Genomic DNA, 21194 nt, shown 5'->3' with positions numbered 1-21194 from the left:
ACAGACAGACTCCCAGTCAGACAGACAGACTCCCAGTCCGGACAGCGTGGGCGCCAGGGAGAGAAAACTATGACAGGAAACACTGTGGGCTTTACTTTTATTTTCTGTTTGACGCAGATGAGATGAGCGGCTGTTAAATGCTGTTTAATTGTTTACGAGCAAAGACGGCCTACAGTAATAATTTCCAGTTGTCAGGGTGGAATAAATCTCCATTATATCCTTAAACCCGTCATTTGTTAAGCAATGATTCCCAGCGAGATGAGTCAGACAGACACATCATTTAAATAGAGACCATTCATTAACATTGGTATTCTCACATGACTTCCCCACAAACGCAGCCGACAGGCGACAATCTCCAAATCCCAGCTGAAGTCTTCCTCTAAGAGGATCACTTCTTCTAAATATACCCTCAGCACAGGTAGCCTCCCGGACAGGAGCTAAGCAGATTATGAAGCCGTGAACACCCTGGACTCCAGGGAACACCGGGAGTGAAACAGGGAAATCAACAAGGGCCCAGCAATGTTTCACATCATTGCTTAACATTGCCCAGCAAGCACACGTTTCCCAATGTTACATGTATTGGCATGCTTTAATTGTTATCTACAACTGAGTCTAAAATGTAATGTATTTTACTGGAGAAACTAAAGTATAACATACAGTATATTAAAAGTATAACAGTAAACTGAACATTTATTTTTTAAGTTAATCGTTTGGCTATAGTTATCTGGGGGGGGGACACATGGGAGATGACAGGAAGTGACGGGAAAGACGTGCAACAAAGGACCCGCCTGTTTGTTTTTAAATGTGACAAGAATATGACATTTAAAAAATAAAAAAAAATACAGCTATCAGATGGGCAGAAGTTGTCCTATTTGTTGAGAGTAATCATACTAATGTGTCGGAATTCAAATGATAATTATTAAATATATATAATGAAACATTTCCACATGTTGAAATACAGTGGGGAGGTTTACATAATAAACCTCAGCACTTGGACACACTTTGATCTTAGTATAGTTTCTGAATGTTCCCATTGTGCTGTGCTCCTTTTTATTGCTTTGTTTTAATATACTGTTTTTATGTTCTATTGTCTATTTTATTCAGGGTTTTTTATTGTGTTGTTTTAGCTCTCTGTTTTCATGTACTGCATTAGCCTCCCACGGGCACTATCTTTTTTCTTCCCGTCTTTTGCAAAGCCTCCATGGAGAATGACAATAAACGTTACCTGTTCAAATGTCCTGACTCGTACTTAAACGTTAATGAAAGAGCAAGTTGTTCCTCATTCCTCAAGACTCTTTGTGCTAAAAGTGATTGAAGTAAACCACTAGAACATGATGATGAACCCGCCCAGAGCTCCAGTCAAAACATGGTAAAGTTTGAGTCAAAGAAACTATTACTCATATGACATGTTCACCGATGTTCTGATGGTTGCACAGTACAGGAATCCACCGACTGCAGGTATATTACACATGTCTCCAGGATTAGTCTGTGGGAAAGGGAGTGATTCATTCAGGTACAGTATCAGTGCTGGAGGGTAACTATTACCAGAGGTGGGAAGTAGGCTAGCTAAGTACATTTACTCAAGTACTGTACTTAAGTACAATTTGGAGATACTTGTACTTTACTTGAGTATTTCCATTTTATGCTACTTTGTTCTTCTACTCCACTACAGTTCAGAGGTAAATGGTGTACTTTTACTCCACTACATGTATTTAATACCTTTAGTTACTTTACAGATGTGGATAAATGATGTGAAATATAATCAAGTGTTAAATCAGACTTTAGTTCCACCTGGAGTAAATTCACAAGCTACCCTGCAGTATACAAAGTCATTCAAACTAGCTGCACCTTTACCAGCTTTGAGAACACTTTCATGATCAATCATTATAAAACATATCATATATATTATTCTGAAATGGACCAATCTGCACAATGACTACTTTTACTGTCACTACTTTCACTATATTTTGATGCTGATACTTGTACTTGAGTAACATTTTGAATGCAGGACTTTTACTTGTAACACTTCTACTTTTACTCAAGTACATGATCTGAGTACTTCTCCCACCTATGCTAATAACATTAACTCATGAACTGTATTAAAGTAAAAATGTGAGGTTCTTTACTAGAGTATTTACATGTTTTGCTATTTTATACTTCTACTCTTCAAAAAGTCATAGGTAATTATTGTACTGTATTTTATTCAACTACATTCTTAAGACAGCTTCACAGTTACTTTTCAGATGAATATGTTTTTACAAAGAACAATGCATGACTTAACGAAGTTCATGTTGACAGTGGATACTTCATTTCCTATGCAGGCTCGATTGGACTCCTTTGTTTACTTCAGTAACATAGTGACAACGCTATGTAACACTCATGCTTCCATTGGCTAGCCCTCCAACTAAATTGTACCGATAGAGATGTCCCACCCTTTAACCTAACAGAGCCGGCCAGCTAACCAATCAGAGAAGACTGGGCTCTGGTTTCAGACAGAGGGTGAAAAGAGGTGCTGCAGCACAGGCAGTATGAGAAACATAAAGAGCTTTTTGAACATTAAAGCATGGAAACATGTAGAGACACTACATACTGATATACACCTGAACATCAGCAGGAGAGGACTCTTTAAAGTAGAGACACTACATACTGATATACACCTGAACATCAGCAGGAGAGGACTCTTTAAAGTAGAGACACTACGTACTGATATACACCTGAACATCAGCAGGAGAGGACTCTTTAAAGTAGAGACACTACATACTGATATACACCTGAACATCAGCAGGAGAGGACTCTTTAAAGTAGAGACACTACATACTGATATACACCTGAACATCAGCAGGAGAGGACTCTTTAAAGTAGAGACACTACGTACTGATATACACCTGAACATCAGCAGGAGAGGACTCTTTAAAGTAGAGACACTACATACTGATATACACCTGAACATCAGCAGGAGAGGACTCTTTAAAGTAGAGACACTACATACTGATATACACCTGAACATCAGCAGGAGAGGACTCTTTAAAGTAGAGACACTACATACTGATATACACCTGAACATCAGCAGGAGAGGACTCTTTAAAGTAGAGACACTACATACTGATATACACCTGAACATCAGCAGGAGAGGACTCTTTAAAGTAGAGACACTACATACTGATATACACCTGAACATCAGCAGGAGAGGACTCTTTAAAGTAGAGACACTATATACTGATATACACCTGAACATCAGCAGGAGAGGACTCTTTAAAGTAGAGACACTACATACTGATATACACCTGAACATCAGCAGGAGAGGACTCTTTAAAGTAGAGACACTACATACTGATATACACCTGAACATCAGCAGGAGAGGACTCTTTAAAGTAGAGACACTACATACTGATATACACCTGAACATCAGCAGGAGAGGACTCTTTAAAGTAGAGACACTATATACTGATATACACCTGAACATCAGCAGGAGAGGACTCTTTAAAGTAGAGACACTACATACTGACATACACCTGAACATCAGCAGGAGAGGACTCTTTAAAGTAGAGACACTACATACTGACATACACCTGAACATCAGCAGGAGAGGACTCTTTAAAGTAGAGACACTACATACTGATATACACCTGAACATCAGCAGGAGAGGACTCTTTAAAGTAGAGACACTACATACTGATATACACCTGAACATCAGCAGGAGAGGACTCTTTAAAGTAGAGACACTACATACTGATATACACCTGAACATCAGCAGAATAGGGCCCCTTTAAGCATCTTTAAATCTTTGATTTGGAAGATGTTGTTGCAGAAATCGAATTTGTTTCTCATAAAATAGTCATGCTATACAATATTTTGCAGAATCCACGAGGAGTACCAGTTTTTCTGAAGGTCAGCAGAGGGGCAACATGTAGCTAGATGAGCTGGCAGCTCAGAGCGTGCGCGTGTGTGTGTGCGTGTGAGTGATAGGAAACCTTTGAGGTACTGGATGAATAGTTTGTCTTCCTGGAGCCAGTGTTGCAGGATGGGAGGGGAACAGGAAGTGAGTCACTAAAGGATCGGATCGGAGCTCACCAGGAAACAGGCTGCGTGCTGCTGGGGGGCCGATCCAAGAGCCCCTGGAGCCTAAAGATAGAAAGGAACATTATCAGGAAAAGTGACAGCAACACAGTCAGTGATAAATGATGGGATTTTGGATTTTGGGTCAAAGGCCATTCTCGATTAATATTTCCAGAACAGGGAAAGAAAATGTAAATAGTCAAAGGAAGGAAAGGTCAGGTCACTGACCACCGCGTCAAACCCCCCAATGCTCCTGATTTGCTAAACTCCACCCGTCTGCTTCTTTTAGTAGCTTAAAATAACCATTTATGGTGGAAAAATAAATGTTAAACAATACCATTCAAACTGGATATTTTAAATGACATGGGAACAAAATAAATCAAAAGGGTCTTTTTTTTTTACCCTCTTATGCTGAAAGACATGGAAACTTCTGCATATTTAGCCCTGTCTGCTGTCAACACCCTATACAAATAACAGAATTACAAGTTTATAGACACATCAGCGTCATGTGGCTTTGTGATGAGTTGTATGGATGGAGAAAAAAAGGCAATCTTTATTTGGATTTAAGTAGCAAAACGGCTCTTTAAATATATAAACACAAAAGATAAATACACAGAACTGAGTTTTTAGTGGTTGATCATGTATCAACTTTATTTAAATACTTTAACAACCTCACCTACAGTGTACAGTTAGAAAACGCCACTCCTTCAAAGAGAGGGTACTGGTCAATGTACATAGCAAGGAAGAAAGAAAACAAACAAACTTACAAACAACAAAGCTGTTAAAGGAAAGAACAAATCAACAGTAACTTCCACGCTCGTATATCTGTAACTCATCCTCTTTACATAAAGGGAGACAAAGTGAATCTTTACACACAAAACCAAATAAAAAAAATACATTTCCCCTCTCTTCACACGGTGGCAGGGTGTCCCACTGAGGGGAGCGGCAATCACAGACTCCGAACATATTCAGTTATAAATGTCAAGTGAGGAAGTAAATGTATCTAAGTATAAAAAAATAAATTAAAATGATCAACATTTATACATAAGACGGTCAATCCTGGCACCTTGTGGAAGTCAGAAAAAACTTCTAAAGGCTCCTCTAGTGACCCTGTGTTTAAAGATCTTCAAACAAGCTAATGAGAGCAGGCACCTGCTGACCCCCCCCTATTCATACACTGCACCTGACCTCTCACTGTGTAAAAGGGGAGTCTGGAGACATTTTTAACACTCATCCAAACTGAATCCATCCCTACCGAACATTTCCCCCATGAAGTGTGCACCTCTTTATCTGCAGCCTGACAGAGAGCCATGTAGTAACACTGAGTTAAGGTCTGCTGTGTGTTTAGGCAGAGCCCATACACAGATCAATGCATTCATAACATTTAGGTCCAAGTCCAGTTTCTGATTGTCACACTGTCAGCAGACACTAAAGCTAAACACTTACAAAGTGATGCTGCAAGGGTGCAAATCATTCTATTCCAATAACCACTCAGACATCTGCAGCTTTGCCCTGTATGCTTCTTTCCATTCCAAACTAATACAAACAAAACAACCAAAAGCTAAAGGCTAGAAGGTGAATCAAAGTGTCCAATTCCTTTCATCCAACAGAGGCTGACAAATGATGGGTTGAACCTTTGAAAAAACCTTTTGGGCAGAGAAGAGCACCATCATGCTGCTCTTTACTGATGCAATGGCTATGATGATGATGATGATCTTATCCGCCTCTTCTACCTTAAAGCCACAGAATCTCTTCTCACCCTGGAGCAAAAGGACTGATCAAAGTCAAACTAAGAGAAAGGAACGACAGTAGTGGTTATAGAGGCGCTCACTTCATGTACCCGCAGTTACCTATTTTAGGTCAAAGCTAAACACCTGGAAATGAACAGAATATGAGCGGCTAAAGGAGCTACAGACATTTAAAAACATGAATAACAGCCTTCAGAGGACACAGACTGACAAGTGCAAAGAAGTAGAAAAATAAATACTAAAAAAAAGCTGAATATAGATTTAGGTATTTGCAAATGTTTCTGTGACATGGTGGGTCAGACGGAGAAATGAAAGCAGAGAGAAGGGTGCAAAGGCAGGGAAATACAGGGTCACTGGTTTCTTATGGGGAACAGGGATGGAGTCGCCTCAGTGTCATTCATTTAGTTACAAAAACACCACAAATGAGCAATTTGTTGAAACTAATTCAGAAGTATCCTTTTTTTCTTCTGTTGCCAAAAGCATTGACTGTCCACAAACGGTAGACAAACATGTCAACCAGTTTAAAGGTGAGGAGGAAGGAGGAGGAAAAAAAAGACGTGAAGCTAAAACGTTCATTAATATAAATGTGTGTTTGCTGCCTTTGTAAATAACTGTTTTGATAAAGCATTGAGAAGAAGAGAATACATTTATTTATACATCAATACGTTTGTTTAAAATAGAGCTTTAGAGATTTAAATTTAAACCTTTTCCATAACGCAGGAGTCTTTCTATAGAATATGAATCTGAAACACTGTGGTTAAATGTGTGCGAGTGTGTCTGTGTCTGAGTGTGTCTGTGTCTGAGAGTGTGCATGAAACACATCATGTGACATCAGTTTGTTCACAAAAGTTTGTCTGATAAACCAGTCTTACAGGCAGCTGCCTCAGTGCGCTTCTCTTTCTCTTTACAGTTCGGTGTTCAGAAATGTTAAAACAAGCCATCCGCCCACATCATGATGGGGGTTAGGGTTCAGTGGTGGGGGGGGGGGTCACTGGCAGAAGGGCGAGGCAGTGGGGTCGAAGCCCTTGAACACATCCTTCAGCGAGGCCTTGTCCTGCTCCGCGGTGCTCTGCTCCGCCTGCACCGGGCTGCTCCCCCCGAACGGGCTCCCCGTCCCGCCGGGTTTGGCCGCCTGCTTCACCGCGCCAAATAAAGTGGACACTGGGAGGTTGTGGACCCCCGCGGGCCCCTGATCCCCAGAAGCTCCTGGAGGCCCCTGCCCTGCTGCGGCTGCAGGACCCCCCTGTGCTGTGGAGTTGGGCGAGGGTGCGGGTTTGGGCCGGGGCCGGTTGTAGCTGTTGTATCGGTCGGTTCCTTGCTCGACACTTTTTTCCGGCTCTGGCTGGTCCAGAGCAGACTTCCGGACAAACAGGGGCTCCTTGGACTTGGGTTTAGCCGCGGGGGGGTCGCTGGGTTTGGACTCCACGCTGGCTGAGTTGGGGGAGTTGTTGGAGCCGCTGCCGGCTCCGGGGCTACCTGGTTTGTTAGTCCTTGGGTCATACAGACTGATGTTGCTCAGCACGCTGGCTCCCCCTGCTGGCCCGGCCCCCACACCGCGGCCTGCCCCACCTGAGGAGAACATCCTGGGGTCATAGGGGGCGATGGGAGGGGTGGAGGAGCTGGATGGTGGTGCTGGAGAGGCAGAGGGTACAGGGGGGGGCAGGGGCTCAGAGGGTTGCTTCAGAGCCGACTTCTGAGGCTGGAGGCGGGGGTCCGAGGGGCCTTTTCGGGACATACGGGGGTCGACTGGCTTTTCTACGGGTGGGGGAGGCATGGATGGAGGTGGCCCCAGGAGCGACATAGGGGGAATAGGGGGGGGTAGGAGAGGAGGGGAAGGAGTTTGGGATGGGCTGGAGTTGACAGTCTTCAGGATACGAGACAGCAGCTCAAAGTCTGGGAGGGTGGAGGAGGAGGAGGGGGCAGGGGGGTCCAGGGAGGAGGGAGGGGGGTGAGGGTGAAGGGGAGGAGGATGTGAGTGAGGGAGCGACGGTTGGAGCGGCGGCTGAGAGCGGGTCGGACGTGGTTCTATGGAGGAGACGGGAGGGATGCCGGGGGGGAGTGGGAGGAGGTCCTGCTTTGGGGCCGGGAGGGGGAGGAGGTCCTCCGGAGACCAGGTGATGGTCTTGATGAAGGCTGGCATGTGGAGCACAATGTCCTTCTTGATGTGGCTGAACTGCTGCAGCTGTGAGCGGGGGTCTCTGAGAGCCATGCCCATGAGGGGATCCAGAGGGATGGGGACCGGCTTGTCTCGTAGGACCCGCTCCGTCTCCTCCTCCTCTGCCGCTGCCGGGGTTGTTAGGGGCGGGGGCTTGTAGACCAGAGGAGGCTCCGGTTTGGTTGCAGGGGGCACGTGTGGGGGTCCTGTTGACACAGCAGCAGCTAGACGGGCTAACCTGGGGTCTGCTGGGGGTCCAGAGGAGGCTATAGTGGGCATGGGGAGGGTGGAGTCAGCCGAGTCTGCACCACGGGCCAGGCGAGGGTCCCGAGCCATGCGGGGGTCTGCGGGCCGGGGAGGAGGGTTGGCAGGAGAGGCCTTCAGGAGGCGAGGGTCGCTCCGGGGGCCGTCAGATTTAGGGGGGGCCTGGGTCTGCTGACGGAGCGTCTTCAAGATGGACGTCACACTGCTCCCTCCGTCCTCATCCTCACTAGAGTACCAGTTCCCAGAGTCACCTGAGAGACAAGACACAGATGTGTTTACTTCTGGAACAGTCTGTTCGGAAACACTGACACTACAGGGGACACAATCAGCGCTCGGATCCTGACATCCATTAAGTCTTAGTTCATTTAGGTTCAAATGCAGTAAATACTTTTTAAAGGAGAAAGAAATTATTTTAAATCAAGTGACAAGGGCAAAAAGACTAAAGAGAAGATTTGTTATTTAGTAGAACATATTTAAAAAAATCTAATATAGAAACAGCTTGGATGCAGCATTCTTTTCTTTATGCAATGCGGAGCTATTGTCAATCCTATATATTGGATTGGTAACTTAAATGTTATGAAGGCTGCACTTCACTGCGTTATCAATGATGTATAGGATAAATGAACTTCAGTATAGTTAACTGAACCGTTAAAGACACTATCCACCTTCCTTCACTATCATTTTGAGTGTAAATAGTTGCCACACTGAACAATGTCAAATGACGATTTTGACTAAAAGCATTACCTCCCCACCCACAACATTTTCTGTAGATATCCTCCAAATATCATTATCGTAAATTGTTTGTGTGACGTTAATCGTGTAGGGAATCTTTTATATCATGACAGCCCTCAGTGAAACATGGATTTAGCTGCTGATCAATCCACATCTGCACATCACTCCTATGAAGCAGAACCATGGAATCTAAAGCCAACCATCACCTTTAACATGTAATATGAAAGTTGGTCAGTAACACATAATGTGTTCAACATCAATCTACAGTCCTTTCCTTTTTTCACGACTTTCCAGAATCTCCCTCTGAATATAGTGTTGGAGGAGGATATATATACAAAGTGGAAATGTAAAATAAGTGACAAAGAGATAATGCAAAGGAGCACTACATCTCACTATCTCACAGGAATCATTTATACACCAGCCGCTCCCCTACCTTCAGCCTCTCGACTCTTCTCTGCCCCCCCCTCGGCCATCCTGCGAGCTCTCTCCTCTTCCTCTTGCTGCTTCTGCTGGATCCTCATGAACAGCACGCGCTGTGCTGGAGGCAGGAAGTCAGGCACAGAGATCCCTCCCTGATTGGCTGATGCTCCATTAGCAAAGCCTTCCTGGCCACCGGACTGATGACCAACGTTCCCTGCTCCTCCTCTCTCGTCCATGCCAGAGAAACCCTGGTAGTTGTCACCTGAGAGGGAACAAGCGTCAGTGAACAGTTGTTTGAACCACCACCAGATCAAACCTGCTGCTTCTTCTCTCAGCCTCTGATGATGTACTTTAATGATTAGAGCTGACTCACCTTCTTGCACCACTCCCTCCATCATTGAGTCTTGCGGGTGGAAGAAGTTATTGAAGAAGTTTCCTCCTCCCGGAGGAGGCCCTGGGGGCATGGCTCCTCCATGAGGAGGGCCGTCACCAGACGAAAATCCTCCCATCATGGGAGGGGGGCCCATGTTGGGGGGACCCTGGTTCATCCCGTGGTTGGGGCCCATGTTCTGCATGTCAGGGGGCATCATGCCTGGGGGAGGAGGAAAGCAAGGTGGAGGGGCCCCAGGGGGCCCTTGGGGTCCCGGTGCTGCAGTCTGACCCTGGTTGCTACTGGGAGTCTGGCCCCTGAGAGAGGAAGAGAACAGGAGTGAGGATTCAGAGTGGATTTCAAAGATCTATACAAAAATCTATAAAAGTTAAAAAGTTACCCAACAATAAAGTATTACTTGTAGAATAAGGCATTAATAAGTGTTTTATAATGACTAATAAAGAGCCAATATACTGCTAATATGCACGTTGATGAACAACTAGTTGATGGTGAATTTGTGTACCTTAATATAAAGTGTTAGCAAGTATTCTTTGAATGAACTAAATAAGACAATCTTTGCAGCTTTGCACTCTGTGATCAAACCACCAGCTGCAGTTTGCCCTGATGAGAATCATAACATTATTCTTTGAGTTCTAAAGTTTGTTTTCTGATGTCTTACCTTACAGCCAGTTTGTGAGCCAGCTGTCCTGTGGGCTGGACTTTGATCTCGAACAGGGAGGGGATCTTCTTCCCGGGGCCACCACCTCCTCCACCACATGGAGGTGGGGGGCCCATGTGGGGAGGAGGGCCACTGGGATTTGGGGGCCCACCTTGGAAGAGATTTACATCAGGGCCATGGACAGGGGGAGGAACACAGGGGTTGGACCCAGGACCAGGCCCAGGCCCTGGGGGGGGACCTTTGTTGGCATTGGGCCCCTGGTTAGGTGGAGGACCCCCGAAGTCACCTGACGGGGGCCCGCCAAAATCTCCGCCCCCTGTGTTGTTGTCTACAGGAAGGAGCCGGGGAGGGGTGGGGAGGAGGCCGACTCCAGGAGGGGGTTTGGGGAGGGGGTTGATGCCTTGCTTCTTCAGCTCCTCCACCTCCTTCTCATCCTCCGCTCCCGCCTCCGCATCCTCCGCCAGCATCTGGAAAACAAACATGTCCACACATAAGTTCATCGGAAATATTTACTCAAGGTAATCATTTGAACAAACGGTTTCTATTGGATGTTTATTTATTATTTATTAAATGTGTTGTTGGCATGCATGTTTAGTTTTCTTTTTTGTTTTTGTTTTGTTGTTGCCCTGTGCGGCATGCTTTGCCAATGCTATGTTTTTAAGTGGTCATGCCAATAAAGCTCCTTTGTATTGTATTGTTTAAGTTAAAGAGCTTCACTGCATTTTGGATTTGTATAGAACCTGGACATTCATTTAATACTAATAAAACATTTGAAAGAGTTCACAGAAAGTAGGCGAGGCCCACCTTGTCGAGCAGGTCCTGGGTGTCTTCATTCAGGGCGTCATGGGAGAACATGCACTCGTCTCCGTTTACACAGTTCCCCGTGGTGTGGAACAGCTTACAGGGGAACTCGCGTAGCATGGGAGTCAAGGAAGAACACTCACAAAAAGAATTGACAGAAAACTCAAATTGACCCTTTTTTCATGAGGTCATCATTTGAATTTGAGATTAAAGCAAACCTATATTTTAAGTTAAGAGGAATCTAAATGATGTAACTTCATACTGGTAAAAACGTCAGCTTTGCTGTTGAAGGATCTCTATTTAAGGACACAACTTTAATTTGACACTAAAAACAGTTACTCGTCAATATATCCCCCTGAAAAAGAGTCTCTCTGCTGGGTTCATTAGTGAAGGATATCATGCATGTAAGGACAGTGGTCGGCCCGGGCACAGAACCCAGTGATGTAGAACTTGCACAGCTCCTTCTTCTTGGGCAGCTCAATGTCATGGCTGAAGTTGCAGTGGTCCCCCTGTTGATTGAAAAACATCATGATGTAATTATTAAATGTAGAATGGTGCATACAGGGAGATTTGTCATCAGCCAAAACACATTCATATATCTATAGATCACTGGTGCCAGATATACAAATCTTAATTGAGCATCATTTAACAGCAACCATATATGTGTAGCTGTTTTAATATGATAATTGTGTTGTGCTTCCACAGAACAACATTGCGCTTCCATATATGCTGCGTGTGTAATATGTAGTATTAACAATCAAGAACCTTGAATGTTGGTATGGTGTGTTGTTATTTGGATGGTAAACACTGACTGGGGAACAGAAATGGAAGCTGGGCCCAGATATCGACTGGCTAAACCACATCACCCAAAATATGAGCCCACAGGTATCGTCTTCACAGTAACAGATGACGTGTTCCTAGACTGACCAAACTGTGATACACGTAAATGTGTGCAACCTTACCCAGGTACAGCGCCCCTCGATGTAGTACTTGCAGATGGCCTTTCCTTTCTTATCCTGGTGCTTCTCATTGGGATTCCTCCTCATTGGTCCTGGTCCATCACCTCCTCCACCGCCGTCCTAAACCACAAACGAAGGAGGGTGTCATTAAGAGAAGATTTGTGTACATTTTATTGCTCACGTTTAATTACTTTATGAGCACCAAAGAAGCCATATGCATGCACCTACTTGAATTATCAGTTGTGATTCAACTACAGTATCAGGACACTTTAGCAGAAGAATTATAATTCTTACCCCGTTGTCCATGTCCCCGTTGTTGTTGTTGTTGTTGTCATCGTTATCGTTGCCCATGTCGCCTCTTCCTCTCCCCCGGTTTCGACCTCTTCCTCCTCTGAGCATACCGCGCCCTCCTTTACCTCTCCCTCGCCCGCGGAGACCTTTACCTCCTTGGGGAGACATTTAACACAGACTGGTGACTTAGTTCATCAACAGCGTCAGAAAGTGACTTTGAGTCTTTGAGTTGAGAACATGAAGAAGCCCCTCGGGTCCAGACTCACCTCGGCCTCTGTCTTTGGACTTTTTGTACTGATTTGAGTACTCATCGTAGTCCTCCTCACCCATGTTGTCATAGTCATCATCTCCATACTGTGCGAACAGATTTCACACATTATTGAATACGGAAGCTGCCAAGGAAATTAAAATCGGTGCATCTCTAGTCCCAGTTGGTTGTAGAACATTCATCCCATTTTCTTTAGCTGAGGTGATATTAAAAGCAGTACACAGTAAATGCAATCAACTATGATAATACACATTCAGAAATGGTGATGCAAGGACTTTGAATATGTGTTCATTGATTATTCTTTTTTCAGATTATTATTCTAACAAGTTTGATTTCTCAATGATAGACAGAAAAAGGTTATGATCAACCACTGCAGATGTTTCATGTAGGGCCAACACAGAAAAAAGTACCCTCAAGTAAAACTTAAGGATATTTACATCTTCAATCTTTTTTTGTTTACTGTGAATGTGAGTATATTTAAAAATATGCAAAATACACAAAATTAGCCGAGAGAATAGCAACTCTTTCCCTGGAGTTTGACCGAATCAAGAAGACTTTGTTTCTTCTTTCTAAACCTCACCTCCATCTCTTCTCCATAGCCGTCTCCATCGTCATTTTCTCCTCCCATCTTTCCTCCTCCTCCTCCTCCACCTCCTCCACCTCCTCCTCCTCCTCCTCCTCCTCCACTTCCTCCTCCTCCTCCTCCTCCACTTCCCCCTCCTCCTCCTCCACTTCCCCCTCGACCTCCTCTTCCTCTGCTCCCTCCTCTTCCTCTCCTCCCTCCCCTCATCAGTCCGCGGCCTCTCTGGGTTTTCATGCGACCTCTTCCCCCTGCAGAGACAGAGAAATCACATGAGTGAGGAAAAGAGCCGAGTCAGTGCCTTATCTGAATTGATAAGGAACCTTTGGAAAATATGTTCATTTGTATGTCTGTAAACTTATGAAGAATCTGCTACAAAGCTTTTGTCACGCAGTCACAGATTATTTTAAAAGTCTGTGCTCCGAAAGGCCAGTGAAATGTATATGGAACATACTTAACAGCACCTGGCCTTATATGCAATCTGCCTCTTAGCATATCCTAGTTTTTGCACTTAATGCGCTGTGTTTAGTCTCACAGACAACAGCTGGGTGAATATGTATTGTGCAGCAGAATATGTAACACACACCAAGTTTCATTCTTTAATCAAAGCTTTAACCCACCTCGTCCCCCACGTGGGCCTCCACCCTCCTTCGCCTTGCGGTACTGGTTCAGCTCCTTGTTGAAGTCGTCGTAGTCTTCATCAGCAATTTCCTCCTCTTCCTCTCCCTCAAAGTTCTCCTCTTCAAAGTCTTCGTAGCCTCCATAGCTCTGCTTGTCCATCTTCAAGTAGCTGCCTTTCTTTGAGCCGCTGTAGCCCCCATGAGTCTAGAGCGGGGTAAACATATCAGGTTATTTAACTTTACACAAAACATTATGAACAGAGACTTAGGGGAATAAAGCCTTACAGGAGGGGGGGGGTACTGTGGACTGTACTCTCTGTACTTCCTCTTCTCACTGGGACTGTAGTCAGAGTCGTCGCTGAGCTCTGAGTGGTCGTCATCAGAGGACGCATGGCGCTGAGGGAGAGAAAGAAGACTTTTTAGAGAGAAAGTTGTAGACAGCCACAGACTCACATCAGGACCAAAACCCCTCGCCAGCTGAACAGTTTCTTCCCCTCTGCAACCGGCCTCATCAACAAAGGCCCGGCCCCCCCACTGACACTTTCTCTCAGCCACTCCATAGACTTTATGCATTACATTAACGCACACTAAGCAAACAGTATCTTCTTTTGATTTATTAACAACATTTCCAGTTCTGCACAACCCTACGAATATCTTGCATATTTGTACACAAGATACCTCTCTTAGTATCTGAACAGCTTTTTTACTTTCCATTGTCCACTTCCCGAGTACTATGTCATAGAAAACTATACATCGCAATCATTTTCTATATCTTAACATAGAACAGTTTTTTATAGTTTCTTTCAATAGTTTTTATTTGTTGGGTATTACTTACTTTTGATCTTCTTTAACTGTGTTTATGTATGCACCATGTACACCAAGGTCAATTACTCGTATATGTGAACCTACCTGGCCATAAACCTGATTCTGGATATTTTTTAAGATTAAGACTGAGGGTGAAATACAACAGGGTGGGTCTGTTCTCATCAGTCTTACTTTGTGTTTGGATTTGCGTTTCTTCTTGGCCCTCCTCTTCTCCCTCTCTCGCTCTCTCTCTTTCTTCCTCTTCCTCTTGCGGCGGTGGGACCTCTCCTCGTCTGAGTTGCTGCTGGCGTGGCCCTCCTTACTCCTCCGAGGCCTGTCCGCGGCCCCTTCCCCTACCGCTTCACCTCCTCCTCCGCCTGCTTCTTCTACGCCATCTCCACCTCCTTCTACTGCGACTGCAGACACACCTCCACCAACCTCCTTCTCCTCCACCTCTCCCCCATCATCTTCCAGCTCGCCCTCCTCCAGCTCCCCATCCTCTGGCCTGTATATGTGAACAAAAAAACAAATAGGGAGGTTACTAATGTTATGTTTTTATGGGATGTAGCCGAGCCGGGCCCTACCTCTGAAGTGTTGGTATAAACATTTGAAAATGATCACTTTATTGTCAAACGACAATGAATTAAAACTAAAAATGTATATGTAATCATTTGTTTTGAATGGTCGCGGATGAAAACGAGTACAGAGGCATCGGACGTTGACTTTTAATCTATGGTTCAACTCTTCTTTATTTACCTGGCGCTCCTCTTAAAAGGCATTATTTCCATTTGTGTGAGTCAGGGTGTGCGAAACTTATTTTCTTAAGAAGAATCAAAAATGTTTTTGAACATTCACAACCTGAATTAGACCCTGGTGCATCATTTAGGCTAAAACTCATTTAAAGAAAATGACTTTTAACGGTTACATTTTGGAAAGGGCCTTCTCTAAATTATTTGAATGTTTTCCTTGTAGCACATTTTGCTTTTAAGTGTGAAGATCTGTTGACTAAACAGCAGCACATTGGGACACTGTGACCTACGATTGGTGACTTATTTTTGGAGGGCATAAAATGCAAGATAGGTTTTTTTTAGCGCATGTGACTCTACCAGGTATATTGACACAGCGCTTCTATTACTCACAGATGTTTGCCTGTTTAAACGACTGATACAATTTCTTGCACAGAAGCCACTAAACATATGAAACCACTTCATACAATCAATGCTTCATAAAGCATATATGTAACTAATAAAAAAAGAGCTTAAGGAACAATTACAGAAATCCTTTGCGGTGTGGTTATCATGTAAACCTTCAGTTTGGCCTACACTCCTGCTTGTCAACGCCATCAGCTCAACAAGCTGCCACATGATAATACAATAACTTAAAATACAAATATGTATGCATGCCACTGATTCACATTCATCTAATGTAGAAAAAAAACGACAGCAAATGTGTTAAAGAGAAAAACAGCTTGCGGGCACAGTCTAAACCAGATTTCTAATAGAATTCAAACCATATAGTATAAAAAAAACCTTGGATATTAATTGAATTGCTGCGCAAGCCATCACATCACGTCATTTGTATTAAATAGTGTGAGCAGGCCTTCTGACAGAGGCCTTTGAAGCACACTCATGCAAAAGGTCAGACCCCAGAAATGTCTGAGGCTGAAGGGGTCCCAATTTTACTGCAGTATTTACAGGACGGGACATACAAGAAATGACACATGTGATGTTACTGTGGTCAACTGCCAGACTCAGACCATGAGACCCTAATTGACCCTGATCACATGCAGGCCTTTTGCAGTGACTGGTGGCTATGGGCTAGTTGAAGAAAGGGGGGGACATGCTAAAGAGACAACAGTGTATTAATACAGAAAGGCAACATGCTTAATTTAAGCTACACAATGGGAAAGTATTCAATTTAGACCAACGCTTTGCACTGCTTTTAATCCAAAATCAAATAGAAGTGATGGTTTGACATACAAATCTTCAGCATTTTGGATCCAGGACTTTTTCTTCCCTACCAGGAGGCTACCCTTTTCTAAGAAAATATGCCATACACTTGATCACAACCAACCATTAACTGTAAAGATTCTTGACATTGTTATATGGGTTACTGTTTTGTCTGCTGTGTTCAATCCCTCGGATGTTATATGATTAATGACACAAGCTAGGGGTACATTATACTAACAAAGAGACACGTTGGGCTGTCCCACACAGACTAACACCCAAGGTAAGCTGATAACTGCTGTGTGCGGAAGGCTGGGAGAGAGGCCTGAGTGATTCGAACAAGTGTTGTTAGTATGCAATATTTGAATACTCAAAGACTGGTTCTGTCCTATAAGGAGCATATAGTGGATGAGACAAGCGGGCTGTGGGTTTAGCTTTGAGGCAAATGTCAGCTAGTGTGTACGATGCTCCGCACCACATCCTCAGCGTGCCAGCTTCCTCTGAGGGAGGAGATCTCAATAATCAGACTCAATATCTGTGATTCATTTCCTTCACAAACAAATTGTTCATCTGCTAGAGCAATACAGCCATGCCCATACAGCCATACACAAACTGGTATCCAACTACCAATGAATGCTATTAAGTCCTAGGAACTACCCAACACGTATTTGAAGTGAGCAACATTCTGTCAAAAAATACAGAATTTGTAAAATCAATAGTTCAACATGTTTTCGTTAGCCCTATCAGAGGTCCACTTGTAAAAGTATTTTGAGACTAATCCAGAGAGAATGAAACCTGCTGCTCCACAAGGCAAATTGACCAAATTCTATGATAGACTTAAAACAAAGATTATCTTCTTTCAGATTTAAGGTAGTTGGGGGTTGTAAACAGCAACGGAATCCAGATTGTTTAGTTAACCTGTTATTATTAGCACACAGCAAAAATTGGCGTTGCTCCATAAACATAATAATGTGATCAGCTCTATGTTATATCGATGTCTAACATAATCTAGGAAATTGTTGGACACATTGGAGGTCAATACAAAAACTTAGTCTCAGATTGTGTATTTGATCATTGCAGCAACTGGTTAACTTTTGATCTTCCCGCCTTAAACATCACAAACTCATGAGTATCATCTCAAGAGCCAAGTAACTCCTCTACCTCACTACTGACATGCTATGAAGCCGGCTCATTAACCACAATCTGTTGGAGTCTGACACAGACCTGTCACAATGGACACCGGATTATGCTGTATTACTGAAGCAGGTTTTATGAACAGGGAGGGGCTAGGATTCTCTACAGGCAGAAACTGGTGGCCTGTCTGGCCTGATGTGATACTATACACACATTACCTGCTGCCAACGACGACCAGAAAAACGTACAATGCAAACAAGGTCAATCTACATTTCTCTGTGCTCAGCCACAAAACTAGCACGTCCAGCCAGTAGACTTTAAGAGTTAATATCTACCAACAAAACATGTGTTTAACAGAGCTGAAAGAAACACAGGCTTAACTGATGTTAACTTTAACCCTAAACAAGTATCTGACAACTAAGTACATTGAATTCCAGATCTGTTATCCACATAGTCTATACCAAACTAAATTCCATGTATATCCATTAACACTAGATCAAACAAATGGTAACATTTCTGAACCTTCACTACCAGAAGACAACTGTTAGAAGTTCTGAAAATGTCGAGAACAGGATTAATACCATCTATTAAGGATGATTCAATCAAAATGCTTAACCATGCATTATGGTACATTATTAGCTCTGTGTATGAGATTGTAACTTATCTCTATAAGCAAAGGGCCATGATTAAAATGGGGAATACTTACTGTGACTGGGTTCCTTCACATTTTGCGCTCAAAACCATTGAAAAACTTTTCCCTAACCTTTTAGGGACACTATTGGGGTCTGTGGGACTGGTAAATGGGGCCAACTGATTACCATACTGTACTTTTGCCAACTGGGGAGGTGGAAAAAGGGAACTTTGTGTTTGACTTTAAACACTTCTGGGATGCTTTGCAGACGTTTTACACACTTTTGGGGACTTTTGTGGATTTTTGGGACGAGTCAGTGTGGGCACGACTGTGAATAAAACTGATGTTAAACAAATATCAATGACAGCAGGCAGCACATACGCGTTTCAAAGGCTACACAAATTATGAATAAATACTTTGATGATTACTTTGACATTTGAAGATAAGTAACCATTAAGACGTGGGGAAAGACACAATCGTCTAAGGGGAACTGAGGGCTAAAATAAGCTTCTTATGTTATAAGTGTTAAAAGACGACGACTCGATATGGCTATTTTTAAGTGCGCAACGTTAGGGCTAATTACGGGACATGCTTCGTAATATCGTAACGTTTAAGTTATGCGAAATGAACGAATTAGTTAACGTTATGTTTGATTCGAAGATGTAGATATTTGAAAACGTCAATGTTTAAGAACCACGAATAACAAAACATTAGCCATTAGCTTAGCATTTCGTTCCAACTGTAAGTTGGTCACATTAGCCAAAAAGCTAATGTTGCTAAGTTAGCCTCAAAATAGGCCCAACGTTAGCGGAAGACAATCGCTTGGATTGTTTGGCATCTGCGGCAATATAGTTATTATCACCACACACAGTTAATTTAATTAAAAGCTAAATAAGCTGTCTGTTCTTTAAATGGGGCTAGTAACTAAGCGATGTTTTATAACCGTTGAATTGGCTAGAATGACGGTGAACGTTGGGTTAATCAGCTGTTTCGACCTCCTTTTTTATCTTCTGACCAGTTGGCCGAGTCGAATGATCGTTGATTGTGAAAACGTAATAAAATAGAGGGAACAATAACGTTATCCCAGGTGCTATTTGGCCTCCCAGTTGGCGGTGTCGTGTCAACATGGCGTTCTTTACCTCTGTACTCGTTTTCCAGAAAAGGCGAGTTTAATCCCTTTGACAGAAAAAGAAAAAGAAACCCCGGGCTTTTTGTGTAAAAGCACAGGACAAATAAATAAATTCATTTAAATATGATTGTAGAATTACTCGACCTTTCGTCAGTCAGGAGACTGTTGTGTTCGTGGTTGGTAGTTGGGGAGTTTGGATGGACAGTCATGCTTTCCACAGCCATTTCCTCTAGCTACATTGAGGTGCAAAAAATTACAACTCGACACTGGAATCTACTGGCTTATGCGTCACTTCACTATGATCTACTTGATTTGATTTTAGGAAGAGTTTTAGTTCATAGTAGGCAATGCTCCACTACAGTTGTAAGAGAAATATGATGAAATTGAGTCCTGACGTTCTCCGTCCTACAGTTGCGATGTGAAATGACGACTGATGAACTTAAAATGGCCGACAGTCTTCTCCTAAGAGAAGCGAGGCGGGTTTCTCCGAGGATGACGTAACGACGAAGGACGTTCTTGTTCGCGTCTCACGGAAATTACCGAGTAAAGATACTCACAGGGTAAAATGAGCCCCCGGGTTTGACTCGAAAGTGCAGCTGTAGCGCAAGTAATGGCATACATGATATTTCAAGAATCACAGTTTACTAAGACATTTAAGTGTAAATTGTCTTTAACATTTGAATTGTAACTTTAACTTATTTTACCTTTACTAACTGTTTTATTAACTGTCTTTGTAGGTCTGTTTACGTAACTGAAGCCTGTAACTTTCCAGCCTGTAAATAGTTTAAATAAGGAATGAAATATACATAAATAAATTAAATAATTTATTTATAACTACATGTAAACTGGCATTTAGTAAATGTATATGCATGTTGATAATGATAAATGTATTTATTAAGTATAATGTATTAATTGTTCTTAAATAACAGTGCATTTACTTTGCAATTAATGTACCCTTGTTTACCACAAACATATATTTGTATATGTTTTTTTAATATATGTATATATTTTCACTTCTGTACTTTTTTTCTAAGATGGGAAACTGTTTGTGCTGCTTCCATACTCCAACATTCACTGCTGTTTTGGTTGAAGAAATGTTGTCTATAAAGCCACAAACGTTTTATAATGTTCGAAAATGGCTGTATAGTTTCAAAGACTGTACCCAAATAAGAATGTACCTATATGTCAGCCTTGCCTGTTTATTGGACATTGGCTTGTTGGATATAGTATTCATTTCTTATAATCAATGTCACATCAGAAACTCACTTATTTCATTAACATCAATGCCTAGACATGGACAGACTGAGCTCTTGATGGTAGCACTTGGTAACAAACAGAACCAGGCCTACATATTTAAACATTACTTAATTTTTGCTCCCTTAATATTATATCGGATTAAGTTAACCTCTTTCAGGGGGTTTATATATATATATTTCTTTGGGTAATTATCTAATTTCCTTTATGCATAATTCTGTCATGGAATTAAATAACCTTTATTGTTTCTTTGTTTTTAACTTTTGCCCTTTGTCATCACTTAGGACTTATTTTTTACAATATTTGTTGTTCAAAATGGTCTAATATTTCACATACCTTACACTCATGCTTAA

General features: G+C 42.8%; 1 protein-coding gene across 1 annotated transcript; it reads right to left on the bottom strand.

The window, feature by feature from the left end:
- Window positions 1-4675: 4675 nt before the first annotated feature.
- Window positions 4676-20026, bottom strand: zc3h4 (zinc finger CCCH-type containing 4). Its single transcript, XM_034115830.1, has 14 exons — window positions 19732-20026; window positions 14940-15252; window positions 14229-14339; window positions 13944-14148; window positions 13324-13574; window positions 12742-12829; window positions 12479-12630; window positions 12188-12304; window positions 11623-11734; window positions 11229-11338; window positions 10425-10891; window positions 9749-10062; window positions 9389-9637; window positions 4676-8474 (listed from the first exon to the last, which is right to left on the bottom strand). The coding sequence occupies exons 1-14, from the start codon at window positions 19809-19811 to the stop codon at window positions 6793-6795; spliced, it is 4251 nt and encodes a 1416-aa protein (XP_033971721.1). The 5' UTR covers window positions 19812-20026; the 3' UTR covers window positions 4676-6792.
- Between the last annotated feature and the right edge of the window lie 1168 nt (window positions 20027-21194).

Source organism: Trematomus bernacchii, unplaced genomic scaffold, assembly GCF_902827165.1.
Source record: "Trematomus bernacchii unplaced genomic scaffold, fTreBer1.1, whole genome shotgun sequence".
Taxonomy (NCBI): Eukaryota; Metazoa; Chordata; class Actinopteri; order Perciformes; family Nototheniidae; genus Trematomus; species Trematomus bernacchii.
The sequence above is the reverse complement of the archived record's forward strand: the minus strand, read 5'-3'. Positions and strand labels throughout refer to the sequence as shown.